Below are 17,400 nucleotides of genomic sequence, written 5' to 3'. Positions count from 1 at the left end.
CTAATTCTTAGAGGCAGAGGCAGAGAGGAAAAGTCTATTGAAAACAAAAATTTAGAAATTAATTTTTTTAATGTTTACTTATTTTTGAGAGAGAGAGAGAGAGACAGACAGACAGAGCATGAGTGTGGGAGGGGCAAAGAGAGGGGGAGACACAGAATCCGAAGCAGGTTCCAGGCTCTAAGCTGTCAACACAGAGCCCGACGCGGGTCTCAAACTCATGGTCTGCAAGATCATGACCTAAGCCTAAGTCGGAAGCTTAACCAACTGAGCCATCCAGGCGCCCCCAAAAATTTAGATATTAAAATCATGAGCCTTGGTATCTAGTAACTATGAGCATGGATTTGAAGTATATTTGGGGAAGTCACAAGCAACTTTAGTGAGGCCATAGTGGAGAGACTTATATCTGCGTGTGAATGTGTGAGCTTATTCATTTTTCTCTCCACTTTCTTCCTGAAAAACTACCCCCCTCCCCCCACCGCCCCCAACCTCGAAAGGCTACAAAGAGATGGAACTTATGGGAAAAGGTCATACTACAAAGTTTTGTTAGGGATTGATTGTGGTAAAATTGAGTGATGTTCTTTTATTGTTATTATTTTTAATTTCTAGAGGAATTAAAAATGTGCCTTCATTTGATTGCTTTCTGTCACAGTAGCAGAGAGGCTAAGGACACAAAATCTGGACCCACATTAACTGGGTTCAAATGTTGTATGATCTAGACCAAATTGCAACTGTCTCTTCAGTGTCCTTGTCTGTAAAACAGATGACAACAGTAACTTCATAGTGTTGTTTCGATAATTAAATAAAGTAATGTAAACAGACAGCACATAGTGGCACCTAAATGTGTGCTTTTATTTTTGTTTTTTGTTTGTTTGTTTGTTTTCCTAATGCTGTATTTCTTAGCACAATTAAACTAATCTACTGTTTACAACTTTGTTGCAGTGTATGTTCCCATTTTAACTCAACTTAATTTTTATTTTCTACATCCTTAAAGACTATGCTCCTTTTCAGGCAAAAACTATAATATTTTCATTATTTGGGCTTCCAAATGTTTCAGAGTACTCAGGAAATGATGAAAGATTCAACCCTTTACAGGGTTCAAAAAGAGAGAATGTGAGGGGAAGAACAAAAATAATGCGTTTGTTTCTAAGATATATATGATTGAGAAAGGTTTTGTGGGAGTAATATGTAGGTTAAAGTTGTGGAGGATGATGGGAATGAATAGTCTCACCAATCATAATAGCTGGAGGGGGTTTTTGTAAAAGTGTTAGGGAGAAGGGTCTTTAGTTCTTCCCCCATAGTGTCACATTATGGAACTCCCAAGCAGCAAGTTAAGGATAAATTGAGTTTCACTAATATTTTAAAGGCTGAAGTTTAAAAGCATTTGGAATGCTAGAGTAAAACATAATCTTTGGTTTGGTCATCAGGGAATCATTTCAAATAAAAAGAATCCACTGATTATTTGTAGTTCAGGATATATCATTCTCAATATGCAGAAAAAAATAAAACAAACTCTTTATGTTTTATTATTTTATCATTTCTCAATGAATTACTGAGATATCAATAGTGAAATAATAATGGAGAAGTAAAAATGAAATAATGGGAAAGGAGAGAAAAATATAAAGAAAAAGATAAAGGATGCATTATGGGAAGAAAGAAAATTGGAAGGAAGCTAAAATTCATGTTGGTAAAGTAATAATATTTGACATTTTAAAACTGAAGTGCTAGGTGAATTTTAAAATTTGCATGCATTATTATAATAAACTACCTTTCAATGATGTCAATTATATAAAAGTTCTGCTAAATGTTTTACATTTAATGTCTTTGCGAATATTGCATTTTCATGCCTTTTGCCTGACATTTAATTTCATATCAGCATTACTTTTATGTGTGATTGGAGGTCTTCCATTTTTTGTAATACTCCTGTTCCTAAATAAAATAGAAATGACATAAGCAGTGCCCAATATAGTTTTTAGTGGATTGTTTAGTTGCTTTAATTTACCTAAGGCTATTAGTAAGCATGTGTATAAATTTGTAATAAAAATTAACTTCTCAATATCAAACTGTATACAGATGTAACATATACTACAGTATTTATCATCCTGTTTCTTATTATTTAATACATGCTTTTTTATTGAAAAGGTTAGCAGTTATTAGTATTATCATACTTAAAGAAAGGTCACTTACAGAAAGGACTTGAATTTCATACTTTAAAATAATAATTGTCACCTTTTTCTTCAGATAGTATTCCATTTTTGGATCAGTGGGAGGCCTAGAATAAAATACTGTAAAAATATATCCTTGTTTATCTTCATATATATGTAATTATGATATGGCATTTTAGAAGTAAGAAACAATAGCGAGACCTTGAACAATTTGTTTCTAAGTTACTTGCAATAATTCTTGAAAAGCATTTCAACCTTGATTCTGTCATCAGTTGTCAACTGAAAGCTTCACAATTTTTAGTTTTCTTCACATTAATGTTTTTCTGCTACTTAACCAAACATCATAATTCACTTAATTTTTAGCCCTAAGATTAAGAGAATTACTATATTGTAATCTTTGTCTTATAAGGAGCATAACAGGCTATTAAGTATAATGAATTCCTATCATTGTATTATTGTGGGTTAAATCACCAATTTTAATTTTCTTTAGCTTATGGTCTAATACTATGAAAGCTGAACACGAAAATGTTTATATCCGGATCTTCCTTGTTGATCTTTAGCTAAAGAATAGGTTTCCAGATCTTATCTAATACAGATTTGGAATGGTTTATATGATACATATTTTTACAGTAACACAAATATACTGTACCCGTGGGTTTTCCCAGGCTGCCTTCTTTCCCAGCAGTTAACCGCTGCATCACAATATATTAACACTTTTTGCTGTTAACACCCTAAAGAAACAAGTATGAAAAGAGCCATTTCAGAAAATGAAAAGCACAGATTGTGAGTACCCTGGATTATGACTCTGGGCCTCCAAAAGTCTTTTTGTGTTATCATTTTAGGAAACAGCAATATGAATTTTAGAATAAAGCATTGCAGTTTGTAGAAGCCTGTTGGTAGTTTTTGAAGAGTAAAGATATCTAAAAAGTAAACCAATAAATTACCTTTGAAAATGTGAAAGATAGAGTGCTTAGTGGCCTCATGTAGGTAACAGCTTCATCTCTCTGTCCCCTGGAAATCCAAAAGCCGTAGTCAAAAAACAACAATTTAAGATGATTCACACTGGCTAAAAGGATAAAAAATTGCAGTGTATCTATCAAGCTAAGAGGTGCCTCCTGACAGACAGCTCTCAAAGAGCCAAGTGGTGATTGTATTGACTGTTAACTCTTGACACCCTTGAAGCCCTCTTAGGCCTGTGTAAACCACACATAGTAGGGAGTAGGACAAGATGGACAAAAGGGTTTTAATGGCTGAAAACAGGTCTCCGGCAGGTCGTATGTGAACTGTAGCTTTCAAGTTCTAAGTACAGTTGTTTTGCTCTTTGTCCCTCAGCAGCAGGAGAAAAGAGAAATTTGGAAAGTGTTGCTAGGAAGAGACCATAGAGGTTGTGGTCTTCTCCTCAGAGAGCAATGTACTTGGAAGCGATTCTCCCTTATTCAAAACTACAGTGCCAGGAAACATCGATGCCTGGCAGGGTGTTGTGGAAAGCAGACGACAGAGCTCTTTTAGGTCCTAGGGTCGGAGCAGCACCCAGAGATCTAAAGGTCGAGGCAGGACCATTCAGATTTAGTGGACATTGAGACTCCTGGAGTGAGTTGTCACATTGGTGACATAACTGGGGATCATTCAATCAGTAAGATCTCTGAACTCATTATTCCAACTTTGGGGACTTCTAGAGAGTCTGAATATTGGACTATTTAAAAGAGTAGGTTTTGAAATTTGACAGGTTGGGTGTGATATTCCAGCTGCTTGCCTTTGATAGCTGTGAGAGCTTGGAAAAAGCCAACCTCTAAGCCTCATCTATAAAATAAGGATAATAGTAGTACTTAACATATAGGATTATTTGACGCAACGACAGGATGTTTATGAAGCTTTAACCTTATAGTAGGTTCTGGCTCATTTTAAGGGGTCAATGGAACATTTATTAGCATTTTATTTTGCATAGCATAACATGGGCACATTCTTCTGTGTATCAAAATCTAAGTGTACAGGATAAAAAAAAAATGAGACTCATAGAGTTCTCTGACTAGATAGAGAAATGTATCTTCCTAACATAGAAACCTGCAACTACAAAAAACAATATCTTAAAAAAATAATAAAATTACAAACAAACTCTTCAGCTAAGACTGACAGCCTTGTGCATTAATGAGGGAAATTAGCTGAAGGATGATGGAACTTGAGAGGACTCTGCAGACAGCCTTCTTAGCCCTGACTGCAGTGAAGCTGAGAATGGCTTTAAAACTCAATTATAATGGCTTTCTTTAGCCAGACTCTCAGCATTTGTTCTCCTCCACACTTCTGTAATTTGTAGTTTTGTGGTTTCATTCATCTTATGTATGTTCATTTCTAATGGAGGCCACTTCAAGTACTCTGAAGGTGAAAAGGATGTAAGTCCTGTGGAAGTAAATAAGTATTTCTACAGATGATAGAAATATGTCTATAAATGGAAATGATGACCAGGCCAAAACAAAAGAAAACAAAAATTAAATCTAGGTAGAAGCAGATACCAAAAAGGACCAGGAAAGGAGTCCATGGCAGGAACAGAAACTGTTTTCACATCACTGAGTAGAAGAGTTCTGTGATGGTGGTTAAAACTTAACCTTACAGGGGCTCCTGGGTGGCTCAGGTGGTTAACATCTGACTTCAGCTCAGGTCATGATCTCACAGTTCATGAGTTTGAGCCCTGCATTGGGCTCTGTGCTGACAGCTCAGAGCCTGGAGACTGCTTTGGATTCTGTGTCTCCTTCTTTCTCTGCTCCTCCCCTGCTAGTGTGCGTGCTCTCTCTCTCTCTCTCAAAAATAAATCAACATTAAAATAATAAAAAAAAACCCTTAACCTCACATGATAGATATTCTAAATTGTACTAAGTGTTCAAACTACTTGTTCAGGAAATCCAGAGACTATACTCTGTATCATTTTAGTCAATTTAGATGGATTCTTCTGCTTGCCAAATTTTGCTTGAACTGAATGATATCGTTCTTTTTTTTTTTTTTTAATGATGTCATTCTAATATTGCAGAACCTTATCATAAATACAGGAACCAGGTGAGCCCAACAAACCATCCCACTAGTGCATTACACAAATTTCAGGTACACACAGATGCCGAAAGAAAGGCTGGCCCACTCAGGGAACTGGCATGTGGTCATACATATGCAAGCGATATAAAACACATTTACACAAACCTGCTGTATTGCATCAAATAATTTTCCTTCAAACAGTTTTGACTGATTTTTGCAATTTACAGCTCATTAATTTTGTATCCTATAAGCATGCTTTTTACGTGTCAATTTAGTGATCAAGGTAACTCAGGCTTCAGAGTAAAGTTATAGTTTTATACTCTCCAGTTTGATTATCTGCTCTGCCTAAATTTGGTGTACTATTGCCCATTTTAAGAGTAGGTTTTGACTATTTTTCTTCCTAAAAATAAAACAGATAATTTTCCCTTACTTCATATATACTCTTTATTCAATTAGTGAAGCATGAACAACAAATAATTATTGTCATTTCTTTTATGCAGTTGACATGCAAAATTATAATTAAAGAAGGAATTCTTAACACATTTACAGATGCTGTAGCAATTTCCAGGGCCATTTCACAAAACCAGATTGGGAAAAAAATCTCATTATACTAAAAAAATTAAGTCAGGGAACAGTTTTCTGAATTACTGTTTTTATAGTTTTATCTTTGGCTCTGCTCTCAAGTTGAGACCATTAAAGCTTTCAACAACAAATATTTATTCCACAAACATGGGCTTTATTTGTACAAACCAGGTTCATACTGAAAAATTTATGTCAAATGTTTTCAGCCTATAAGGAATGTTCTTAAGCTTAAATTTAAAAATTCCTCTGGGCACTCATATAGTTCACTGGTACAGCATCTAAAGTAATACTGCACGAAGGTGCATAATGAATGCCTTTTGATGATGGACTGACATTTCTAAGAAATGCCTTTGCCTCAAATCAACCTACTCAAACCAGCAAATGATTTGACATTCAAAGCTTCAGGAAACACTATATGAATATTTTCTCCCATTCTACAGTAAAGATTCAATCATAGAACTGTCATAGGAAATTGAGATTCTGCCTTGTGTTTTAAAGTTAGTCTGCCAGAGTCATTTATTTATTTTGCTTATAAAATAACTTTACAAGTAGGGAAGCTGTTAGATGTGTTTCTAATTCTAATAAGATCTACACAATCTCTTACTTGTTTGAGTTGAAAACACTATCAGTATCATCAAAGTCAGTAGATGAAGTCAATCACCTAGGACACACATGGTTTTCTACAACAAATGTATATAACTCATGTTGATGATTAATTATCACTATGTTGAATGATCACTAATTCCTAGAACCATTAAACTGAAATCGTTAGCATTATAGAAAAACTGTTTTTCTTTTTGTAAGTAGAGTACAAAGAATAACAAGACATAGAATTGGTGGTTGTAAGTAAATGCAATAATAACTTCTACATAAATATTAGCCATTTTTCTCTCTTATCTGAGCCATAGCTAGTAATTAGAAGGTGCTTGCCATTCTCAAAAATCCTTGAGTCCACTGCTCAATTCCTCATTATCTCTAGGTTCTTGTTACTGAAACTCAAGGCCTCTGGACATAATTTAATTTAACCAAGTCTTTAAAGTTGTAAGCTCCAAATATGTACTTCTACTCTGTTAAACTATAGAATTTCTAGAGTAATCCTTTATGAATGGATCACTTGTATTGTGTTAGATCTTGTTCTAAGCACCTTTAATAATTTATCTCATTTATTCATAGTAATGTTACAAATATAGTTCCATATTTTACAAATGTGGAATTTAAACATAAAGATGCTAAGTAACTGGTCTGAATTACATAGCAGAGCTAGTATTTGAATCAAGTAGCCTGACTGTAGAGTCCACTAATTTAGAGATTGATAAAGCCAGGACATTCATGTAATAAATTCCCTCTCTGTGATTGCTGAGCAAGAAAGTAATACTGCTGTGATTATATTTCTAAGTGGCATTAATAATATATAGCTTTTAAACAAAATTTCTGTTTAACATGTATTTATCATCTGAAGTATTTGCCAGCCATTGTGTTAGGCTAGATCTGCAGCAGCCACAGATTGTATTTTACGTTTTGAAATCTCTGCCTATTTTGGTGTTCATCTTTTATTTCTATTAATTTATTTAGTTTCAGCCAGTGAAAATGTGTGAAAGAAAGCATTCAGAAGTAACGATTTATTTTTAAACTAATCATATGCTCAGTAAGAATACAAAATCATTTTTTATTGACTTAAGCCTGCCGTAATCCAGAAAAAATACCTTTTAGTTCAACTTGTTTCTGCTTTCTTTTCCTTATAAAAGGATAAGTGTATACAAAAGATAAATGTTTTAGTATGTTGAATTTAAAAACAATTTAGACTTTGGTATGGGCCTGGGTGGGAAGGGATCTCATCTAAGTGAATAAGAGATGTTGGTATAGAGAATATACTCTACTTTTCATAAAAATTGCATTCTATAAAAAAGGCTAAGTGGTATAATATAGAATGTGAGGATGCTACAGATATTTCTATTTGAGAAAATGTAACAATTTTCTATGACCTGATCTACACCAAAGTACAGGTGACCTTTGAATAACATGGGTTCGAACCGTGCCAGTCCACTTATACATGGGTTTTGTTTTGTTTTCTGATAAATACAGTGTAGTACTGTAAATGTATCTTATCTTCCTTGTGATTTTCTTAACAACATTTTTTTTTCTCTGGCTTATTTTAAGAGTACAGCATATTGTGCATCTAACATACAAAATATGTTATTATTTGAATGTTATTGGTAAGACTTCCAGATGGTAGTAAGCTATTAAGTTTTGGGGGAGTCAAATATTGTGCTCAGATTTTCAACTGAATGGGGGGTCAGCACCCCCAACTCTCACATTGTTCAAGGGTCAACTGTACATTTCTTTTGGAGGAAAATTCATGTGGCCGATTCTGAAATCTACTACATGTATGTTTTAAATTACTCATATAGAGTAGTTATAAAATAATATGATGATATAAATTAAATGAATATCAGTAATAGAAAATACATGACGTTTGGATGGCATAATTATATAATCATATCTAAGAGATGCTGATTTTGCTGAAGATTTCTTTTTATAATGTAATTTTTATTGTACTTGAGCATTTGAAAATTCTGATAAAACACTGTGTTATGTTGTTTACTTACCTTACAGAACATAGGTTTTTAAGGAAGGCTACATTCTTTGTGGCATGAATAAAATAATTTGTGCTGACTCAAAATTGAATATATGATCAGTTTTATTTAGTGGTACTCTGTTTTATTTTTAAGGAGTTTATTTTAGATAGATTAAGTGAAACAGAACTATCAGTGCAGAGATTTATAGTTTTGCAAAAAGCTATACGATTTTCCTTGAGGCAAGATAATTTTAAAGAAATCGATTTCTAAATATATATAAAATGTACAGAACATGTATAGAATATATATGTAACTTATTTTACCAAATGTAAATGGTTTAAATGCTTCACTGTGTATGTTCATTTGCCCATACTTATTTCCTTGGAAGTTTTCTTGAAGTATTTAGGAATTTGTTACGTTGAATGATTCCATTTACCTTTGACCCAGTTACTGCTCTCCTGGAAGATAGAATTTAGGGTAAGTTTATAAATGTGTAATGAGTTCAAAAGTGGTAGTAAGGGTGTTGGGCAGATATCCATCATGGTGAGGACTTAATATCTGTATCTGCATTACATTCTAATTGATGGCTCTGTCTGATGTTTGAAAAGCGTTAAATTGCTGATGTACTTGTGATGGAATGCCTACTGTCAGGCTAGAGATGAAAACTCTCCCTCATCGCTGCAGTTGATTTTTCAATGATTTGTGTGGAAATGACTTTGAATGTTTGTATTAGAGGTCATAATTAGAGATCGCACATTTCCATAGTAACTCCTGTGTGCTACGTCTTTCCTGAGCATAAGACATGTCCTACAATTCAATTTTTGAAACAATCTTTAAAGAGAGAGACTCTGATTCATTAAAATGAGAGACAGGGAAGTCTAAAGAACCACAATGGGGCAGTGTCTAAGTAAATTAATCAATAATGCATGAACGGAACACTTAAAGAAATAAATATCATAATATCATTTCAAGATAGCAAGGATTTATTGATGTATAAGCTAAAAAAGAAAAAAAAATGACTAGTGTTACGAAATTTCAGTATTTTAAATTGTATGTTAAAATAATTTAAATTGTGGGGTATTTAACATTAATTTACTGCTAATAAATTATTAATCTCATATTTTTATAAAACCACAAATCACCTTAAGAAAAATGTACCCAAGCATCACTTTTCTCAGTCTAAAGAATTATTCAATCCTGGACCTCAGTTTCCTCTTCTGCATTCAGAGAGAATTTAGAATTATGGATTTTAGAAAGCCTTTAGTTCTATTACCTTCAAGTTTTTCCTATCCTCCTGGATTTTCTTTTACCTTAAAAAAAAATTTTTTTAACCAAGTGTGATTTGGAGTCTTCCTCTACCACTTTACCAACGCTCTCCTAACTTATATGAATAATTATCATTAACTCCAACCATTGCTTTTTTTTTTTTTTTTTTTTTTTGCTTGTCTTGGTATGAGCAAGGATAAAATTCAATTGTTGTGCTTTCTCATTTTGGAAACCAGGCTAAGTGAAAGGGAGGGAGGGAGACGGAAGGAAAGGGGTTGGGGAAAGTGCAGAATTATTCCTGAGCCTATTGTAATACATGGTACTAAATAAAGACCTTCATGATAACAGTTGTTATGTCATGTAGTGCTTTTTTTTTCTTTTTTGTCTTACATATGAACTAAATGGAAACAAGCAAATCACAACTAGCATATTTTATATGTGAGTGTACATGTGTGTGAATATAATGTAACTTCCCCTTCTCCACAACATCTTACCCTTATAATTTCTCATGTGTTACTTAACTCATTTCATTTCCTCCATCAGTCTTCCCCGGTCCTCTCTCCTCTACTACCAGAAATGTCCCTTCTAACCCATAGAGACTATGCAACACTCATTGGATGTTGTAGGTGCCCTGTCTTAATCCTAATTACAACACTATGAAGTTTATATTATTATCATGCCCATTTCACAGATGAAGACCATGAGTTAAACAGAAGTTAAGCCTTTTACCCACAAATATGCTTTCCTAGCTTTTTCTCTGAATCTCCAGCCCATGTGCTCCTTCCTTGTACTAGAATACTGGTAGTTTTGCATTTTCCAAATGGCCCATGCACCATGCATTCTTATTCCTCTGCATGTTTGTAAATTTTGCCTGCCTGAATGTCATCCTTTCACACCCCTGGTCAGCCCTAGTTAGCTCTTCCTCTCTTGCCGGAAATATCTCAGAGATCACTTTCTTAGGGAAGCCTTTCCCATATTCCCTGAGTCTCCTTTGCACTCTACATTTTTTATTCAACTTACAGGTTTGTTCATGCATTTATCTCTGATTGAACTGTTCCTTCTTTGAGGATTAAGGACCCATTTATCTTTGTTTTCACTGCCTGTCCCAGTACCTGACATGCATTACTTATTGTTATGGAGTCAACAATGGGTAAGACTGAATCCTAGATTATAAGGTAGCAGATGAGAAATCTAGTCAGAATTACGATTTTTATTTTGTAAGATTAATATTTAATTATATTTGAACTCTCTTTAAAAAATCAGAACATTTTAATTAATATGGATCTCTGCCAGACAGGATTAGAGCTGCATATACCCATAATTCTGTGTAGAATGCCACTCCCTTCCATGAAGTCCCTGTATCTTCCTATTAGAGTTTACTTGTTAACCACTGGACCTAAGGCAATTAGCTGATCAGTTGTCCATTGAGCTCTATTCTTCTCCCACCACAGTGGGGCACATAGAAAAATCATAAAACATAGTGAGGGACCTTAGAATCCAGCTGAGATGACAAATCTAATACACAGAAAATTTAAGTATAAATACTCCTAATCTGCAACCATAATACACCAGTGGGTTACTGAATACAGACAGAAGACCACTTGTAGTTAATTAGCCCAGTTAGCCTAATACCACTCTGCAGGATATAACAAACTGTCATCCAAAACTGTGTAGGGGAGAAAATCTCCATCTGCCACTCCTGTAGCAAGGTTATGAAACCAAACTCTCCTAGCTGGCAAAAGGCTTCCCTTTTTGGAAAGATGCCATCCCAGACTTTTATTTAAAGTTCAGTGATACAGGCCAATTCCTGTTACTAATTCCACGGAAACATTTGGTCTTCTGGGGTGGCCTTAGAGTTTCCAGTCCTTTTGATAATTTGTGACTATGTAACATATTATATTTTGTTTCTTGTATTTCAATAACATTATCACTCCATTTAGTTTCTGTTTCTATTGTATCCTGATCTCTTTTTGAAAATAGTTCTGATACTAAAAATCATCCCAGGGTCTTTCTTGTCTTTCTTTTGTTTGTTTGTTTGTTTGTTTGTTTGTTTCTTTCTTTCTTTCTTTCCTTTCTTTCTTTCTCCTTCCTTCCTTCCTTCCTTCCTTCCTTCCTTCCTTCCTTCCTTCCTTAACTTACTACTAAACCACAGCTTTACTGCTTCTGCCCTTAGTTTTTCTTAAAAGTGATTTTGACAATGTGTAAGCTTAAATTTTTCCTCCATGATAATATTTTATCCTCAATGCACTTGTACATTTGTGATCTTTTTATTCTCCTGAACTTCAAAGGAATAATTGTGTGTGTGTGTGTGTGTATTTTATGTTTTCTCAAAGTTTCATTTGTCTCCTCTTCCTATAATAAACATCAACAGAAAAACAGAAGATTACATAATTAACTAATATGTGATTTTTCTATAGGGGCAGTATATTTCCCATGATTATATTCACTAAAATTTTATCAGTAAAATTTTATTTAGCAACCTAATATGATTGCTGTTGTCTTTTCTTTTTACCTTGGAGATTTTCTTCATTGTTTGTTTTGTCAACCTTAAAAGTAAACAGCCAGTTATTTTACCAGCAAAATGGCTTTATTCTGGAATAGCAGAGAAATTGCAATTCAGGACCTGCAAACTATGGCAAACCATAGGCAAGCCTGGAGATCAAAGGAGAGGACTGTTTATTGAGAAAAGGAGGAAATTTGGAGGGGCTGCTTTGAAGGAAAAGTCCATTGAAAGAAAGTGAGTGTGCAGGGTGTTAATGGTTTCTCATTAGCTGAATTGGATTTTGTTATTTGCTGAGCTTGTTGCTGAGCAGGGAGAAACTTTTCCTTTCCTTGTAGGGTAGTAAAATAGGCTTCTTCCAATTGGGAATGCAAGGCGTGCCTCTTCCTGTTGGGATCTGTAATCTGCTGGTCCCCCCACCTCCATTTTAAATGAGGTTTTCCATATTCAGTTTCACAGTTTATTTTAAGAAAATATACTTCTCTTATTTTCACAGGTAAAAAGATGGCTTATCAGAAGGTCAATGCAGATCAAAGAGCTCCAGGACATTCACAGTATTTAGACAATGATGACCTTCAAGCCACTGCCCTTGACTTAGAGTGGGACATGGAAAAGGAGCTGGAGGAGCCTGGTTTTGACCAGTTCCAGCTAGATAGTGCTGAGAATCAGAACCTGGAGAATCCAGAGACTGCAGACCTCAATCTTGATTCCATTCAACCAGCAACTTCACCCAAAGGAAGGTTTCAGAGACTTCAAGAAGAGTCTGACTATGTAACCCGTTATACAAGATCTGCACCAAAGAGCAACCCCTGCAATTTTTGCCGCCTTTTAAAAATACTTTGCACAGCCACCGTTTTATTTATTTTGGGGATTTTGATAGGCTATTATGCACATAAAAATTGTCCTTCAAATGCTACAACTTCAGGAACGCTTGATCTTCACTTATACCAAGAGATTCTCAAGACAATCCAAGCAGAAGATATTAAGAAGTCTTTCAGGTACGTGGAGAAGAAATTGGTGCTGGTGGGATGCATTTCCTGAGAAACATGTCTCACAGGGAGTTTGAATTGGTGGTTTTGCCATAGTTTAAGGTTAGTCCTGCAAGCCAAGCAGCAAAACTTGGCAGCACACCCTTCACAGAGAGGATGCACGTTTCAAATTTATGATGCTGTTGTATTAATTGATAATAAGAATCATAACTACTGTGGAGACTGAAAGACTCCAGTCATTGCATATTCTCCCTCTTGGACAGCCCAGGTAGGCCAAATTAGGGTGTAAACACAATTGGATATATGTGTAATAAAAACTAGGGTATTAGCCATATGATTGAAATTTCTAATGACTCCAGAATGAAATAAACCTCTTTTTATGGGCTGAAGTAACTATCTCTTATGGTTAAGAGCTAAGACAAGCACCGATAGTATTTGGTTTCTTGCATTCCCGGATTTCTTAGCACATTTTTTATTGAAAACCTTTGGGTTCCATATATAAGGCAATTCTAAAAATTCATCTGTCTCTACTTTCTAGCACATGACCTTTCTAGCCAGAATGTGTTGATTTTTAAGTTAAATGATAAGAAAATATTCTTTATCTAGCATTAATTCTGAGTTCTTGGGAAAAGTTTCACTGTTGTCTTATAATTAATGGGTATCTTGAAACGGTTGCTATATTATTAGCATATATGTTGACTCGTAAAGGGTTTGCTAGTTTACATTTTTAGTGAAATGAAGACCTGGAATGTTAGCTCTCCCATATATCTTCCCTATTTGCCAAGAAAAGACAGTCCTAAGTGAATCCTATATGTTGTTTATAGGTAGATGAGAGAGAGGGTGCTACTTGCCCAGGATATTCTTTCTGGGTTACATTGACTCATTACAGACAAGATGTTGGCATCTGTGCATTTCTAGGGAGCTCCTCGGGAGCATACCCACTGAAGGTGCATCATGGTATCTATGTGCTGAAATGTCTTGTGTGTTGGTATTGGCGAATTATTATTCTCTTCCTAAAAATCGTATCTGAATGCCTAATGGCAGTTTGTTTCCTATACCCTTCTGCACCTGCTGTTCATTGTTGCCTAAGCATGTAATATGCAGACTTTCCATGGTATCGCTCAGTGTAAAATTGTTTACGTAGAATTGACCTGAAAGATATGTCATTAACTTATAGTGGGTGATTCTATCAGTCAGGATCAAACAGACAACAGATAACTCTCTGAATATTGAAAGCAGAGGGCATTGAAAGTAGAGAAATTACTCCATCAGTGATAAAATCTGAGAAGGCAGCTGGGACAGTGGGGCAGCCCAAAGAAAAGAAGCCATTACTAAACCTAAGCTGCAGGGACAGAGGGACCTGGGATAACTTGGTGGAAGCTGGAACTTTCCATATATACACGTGCAGGGGGGTGGAGATGTAGCCTCAGCTACTGAAGGCAGAGAGAAAGTAAGAAGTATGGCAGCTTCTCCCTTTCTCCTGTTTTTCAGTATCCTACTAGTTGTCCCATTGACTGAACCCAGCCGGGATACTGCAGACTCCGAGCCTGGGAAGTCATTCTGAAGGGTTCAGCTCCCTGGAGGAGGGAGAATGCAAGGGGCCTGTCAAAGATAGATCTAACTGACACAGGGCTGTTATTAAAAAAAACAAAAACAAAAAACAAAAAACAAAAAAAACAACCACCGAAAGCAGAGGTTGGGAGGAAGAAGGAAAACAGAACTCTATGAAACTGTGTCAATTGTATCTTCATTGTGGACATTCTTTTGCAAAAGTGTCCTCTGGAAAAGAATCCATGGGTTAAATTTTTTGTTAATACTAATAATTATTATGTTTTCCTGATCAACTGCTTAGTTTTTAACTTATGATTAACACAATAAATCTCATAACCTAGCTTCTTCCCTCTTTCCTTTGGCCTTTATAGTAAGTTCAGAGTCCTATTTGTATTGAAATCATAAGGAATTTTATGGCATGCATTTTTTTGTGTACTAACTAGCCTACATATTTATTTCCTTTCTCTGGCTTTCTTTGCCTTACTTATTCTAATTATTATTTTTTTCAGCATCGTAGATATCTTTAAAAGCTGACTTAATGTCCTTTTTGCAAATAGGCAGCTGGTTCTAAAATTGTAAATGTATAATTAAATAAAAGTATTCATTATTTTCCTCAGAATAGGAGTTGTGTGACAGTAAAGCATATATTCTCCTCTAAAACTTGAAAATCCATAAAATATATATTTCAAAGCTAGCTACAAAAATATAATCACTAACAATTATATTGCCAGGCAGCATCCAGTGGTTGAACACATATTCCCAATTGTACTACATCAAATAGACACATTTTTTTCTTTATTGAGATAAGAGATTTTTCTTCAATAAATATCTTCATACAAATATGTTTACAGTAACTTTTTACAAATAACATCTCATCCAAAGACAACCTCTTCCCTAATAGTCATGGTAACCAAATGCCCTACTATGAGTTTCTATGTTTACTAAGTCATCTTAGCATTAACTCTATATATCACAGATACCTACGGCTACTTTTCATCAATTTATGCTTACTTTTGGGCTCTTATTGGCTCACTGTTTTGTTCATTAGTTACTTTCTTTCTTCTCTACTGGTTCTCCATCCTTTCATATACTCTAAGACTAGGACAGTTCTTGCCAAACATCCAAAGGTTGTGCAAAGAAAAGATATTCTTTTTATAATAGATTAGAATGCAGACCTCATGAGGGAATGGACTAAATTTGCTTTGTCCAACATTAGACTCCTATTGTCTAGTAAATATTGAATAAGTATTTTTCTAAGGAAATGAGTGCCTAAGTAAGTGAGTGATCTACATATAACTGGTAAGTAAGTAAGTGATCTATATATAACCGGTCAATTATACTATGTATTTTGAAAGTCATTTGACTTACCATTTTTATTTTTCATATGATGATTATATTCAAAATATTAATATAATACCTACTTACATTATAAAATATTTTATATTTTATAATATTAAAGTTACTCAGAGGATCTGCTATCTTCTGATTTAAAGAAAAAAAAGTGACAACTCGTATCAAAACCAGATACTGTAAAAATGTTAAAGTACAGTGTTGATATCTCAGTTCCAGCTGAGGCTTAAAGACAATTGATAGTGCATATCTAACTAGGACAGCATGCAGAACTTGAAGGGGAGAATAGCATAAAACTCTGAGATGAGCACCCAGTTTTAAAAGAAATAAAAGAACCGATAAAAAGGAGTTTTTTTTTGAGATTGCTGCTAGTGGTGGTTTTAAGTCCCAATTTCTTCCCAAAGATGAAGCCTCAAGTCCAATGAAAAAAGGGTTTAATAGAACTACTTGGAAGAACTTGATAGCTGCCTCACAGAGACTGCCTGATTTCCACTTGAGAAGTCTAAGTTATAAGAGATGGATTGGTTTAGTTGCAGATAAAAGTACAAAAGAAGAGGTTTTGGGTGGCCTATGACAAACTTTGCTTCTATGGACTATATCCAGACAGACAGGATATGAATATGAATGAAAGAGAGAGAGAGAGGATTATTAGGATTGTGTCATGCCTCCCTCCCATTTATATATTGCAATCCCGGTGATCAATATGATCGTATTAGGAGATGGGGCCTCTGGGAGGTGGTTAGGTCACAAAGGTGTATTTCTCACAAATAGGACTGGCAGTCTTACAAAAGGAGGCCCCACAGAGCTTGCTAGTCCTTTTATCATGTGAGGACATAGTGAGAAGGCATTCTTTATGAACCAGGAAGAGGGCTCTTATCAGCCACCACAATGAATCTGCCAGTGCTGTGATAGACTTCCCATTCTCCAGAACGATGAGAAATGTTTATAAGCCAACCAAAAGTCTGTAATATTTTGTTACAGTAGCCCAAATGGAGTGGGGGTTGGAGGGAGTCTTACAGATCTTCTCCAATAAAGCTTCCTTGATGGCTGAAAAGAACTTATCAGAGACAGAGCTAGAGATACGGGTCTGTGGAAGAAGTAAGCATTTGAGCTGGAGGAGAATGTATTACTCACATCAAAGGAAGGTGAGAAGTCCCCACTTGTGGGATGAATGGATCTCCAAAGAACCCACAAAGCAGCACAAAAGGAAAATTCACCTGACAAGTCAAGCTAGATTCAGGAAGTGCCATGCCAGTTCATAAGAGTATCTATCAAGTGAGAACCATTTGCTCCCACTTTACCTAGTCTTACTTGCTCTGTTTCAGCCCTGAAGGTATAGACACACAAAGCAAAGGAGCTGACTACTCTCCCTACTTTGACTTCAGGGTTCCCAACTTAAAGATGGT

General features: G+C 35.2%; 1 protein-coding gene across 10 annotated transcripts in view; it reads left to right on the top strand.

Annotated features, from left to right (window-relative positions):
* The window catches only part of NAALADL2 (N-acetylated alpha-linked acidic dipeptidase like 2), a 1,341,335-nt gene that overhangs the window by 631,969 nt on the left and 691,966 nt on the right, over positions 1-17,400 (top strand). For all 10 annotated transcript variants that reach the window (XM_078432146.1, XM_078432147.1, XM_078432148.1 and 7 more), the window contains one exon: positions 12,601-13,102. In XM_078432146.1, coding sequence (XP_078288272.1) covers positions 12,609-13,102 — 494 coding nt within the window. In that variant the 5' untranslated portion in view covers positions 12,601-12,608. The remainder of the gene's footprint in view (positions 1-12,600; positions 13,103-17,400) is intronic.

This window comes from Panthera onca, chromosome C2 (assembly GCF_046562875.1).
Source record: "Panthera onca isolate mPanOnc1 chromosome C2, mPanOnc1 haplotype 2, whole genome shotgun sequence".
NCBI classification, from domain to species: Eukaryota; Metazoa; Chordata; class Mammalia; order Carnivora; family Felidae; genus Panthera; species Panthera onca.
Note: the sequence above shows the minus strand (reverse complement) of the source record. Positions and strands in the feature narration are given on the sequence as shown.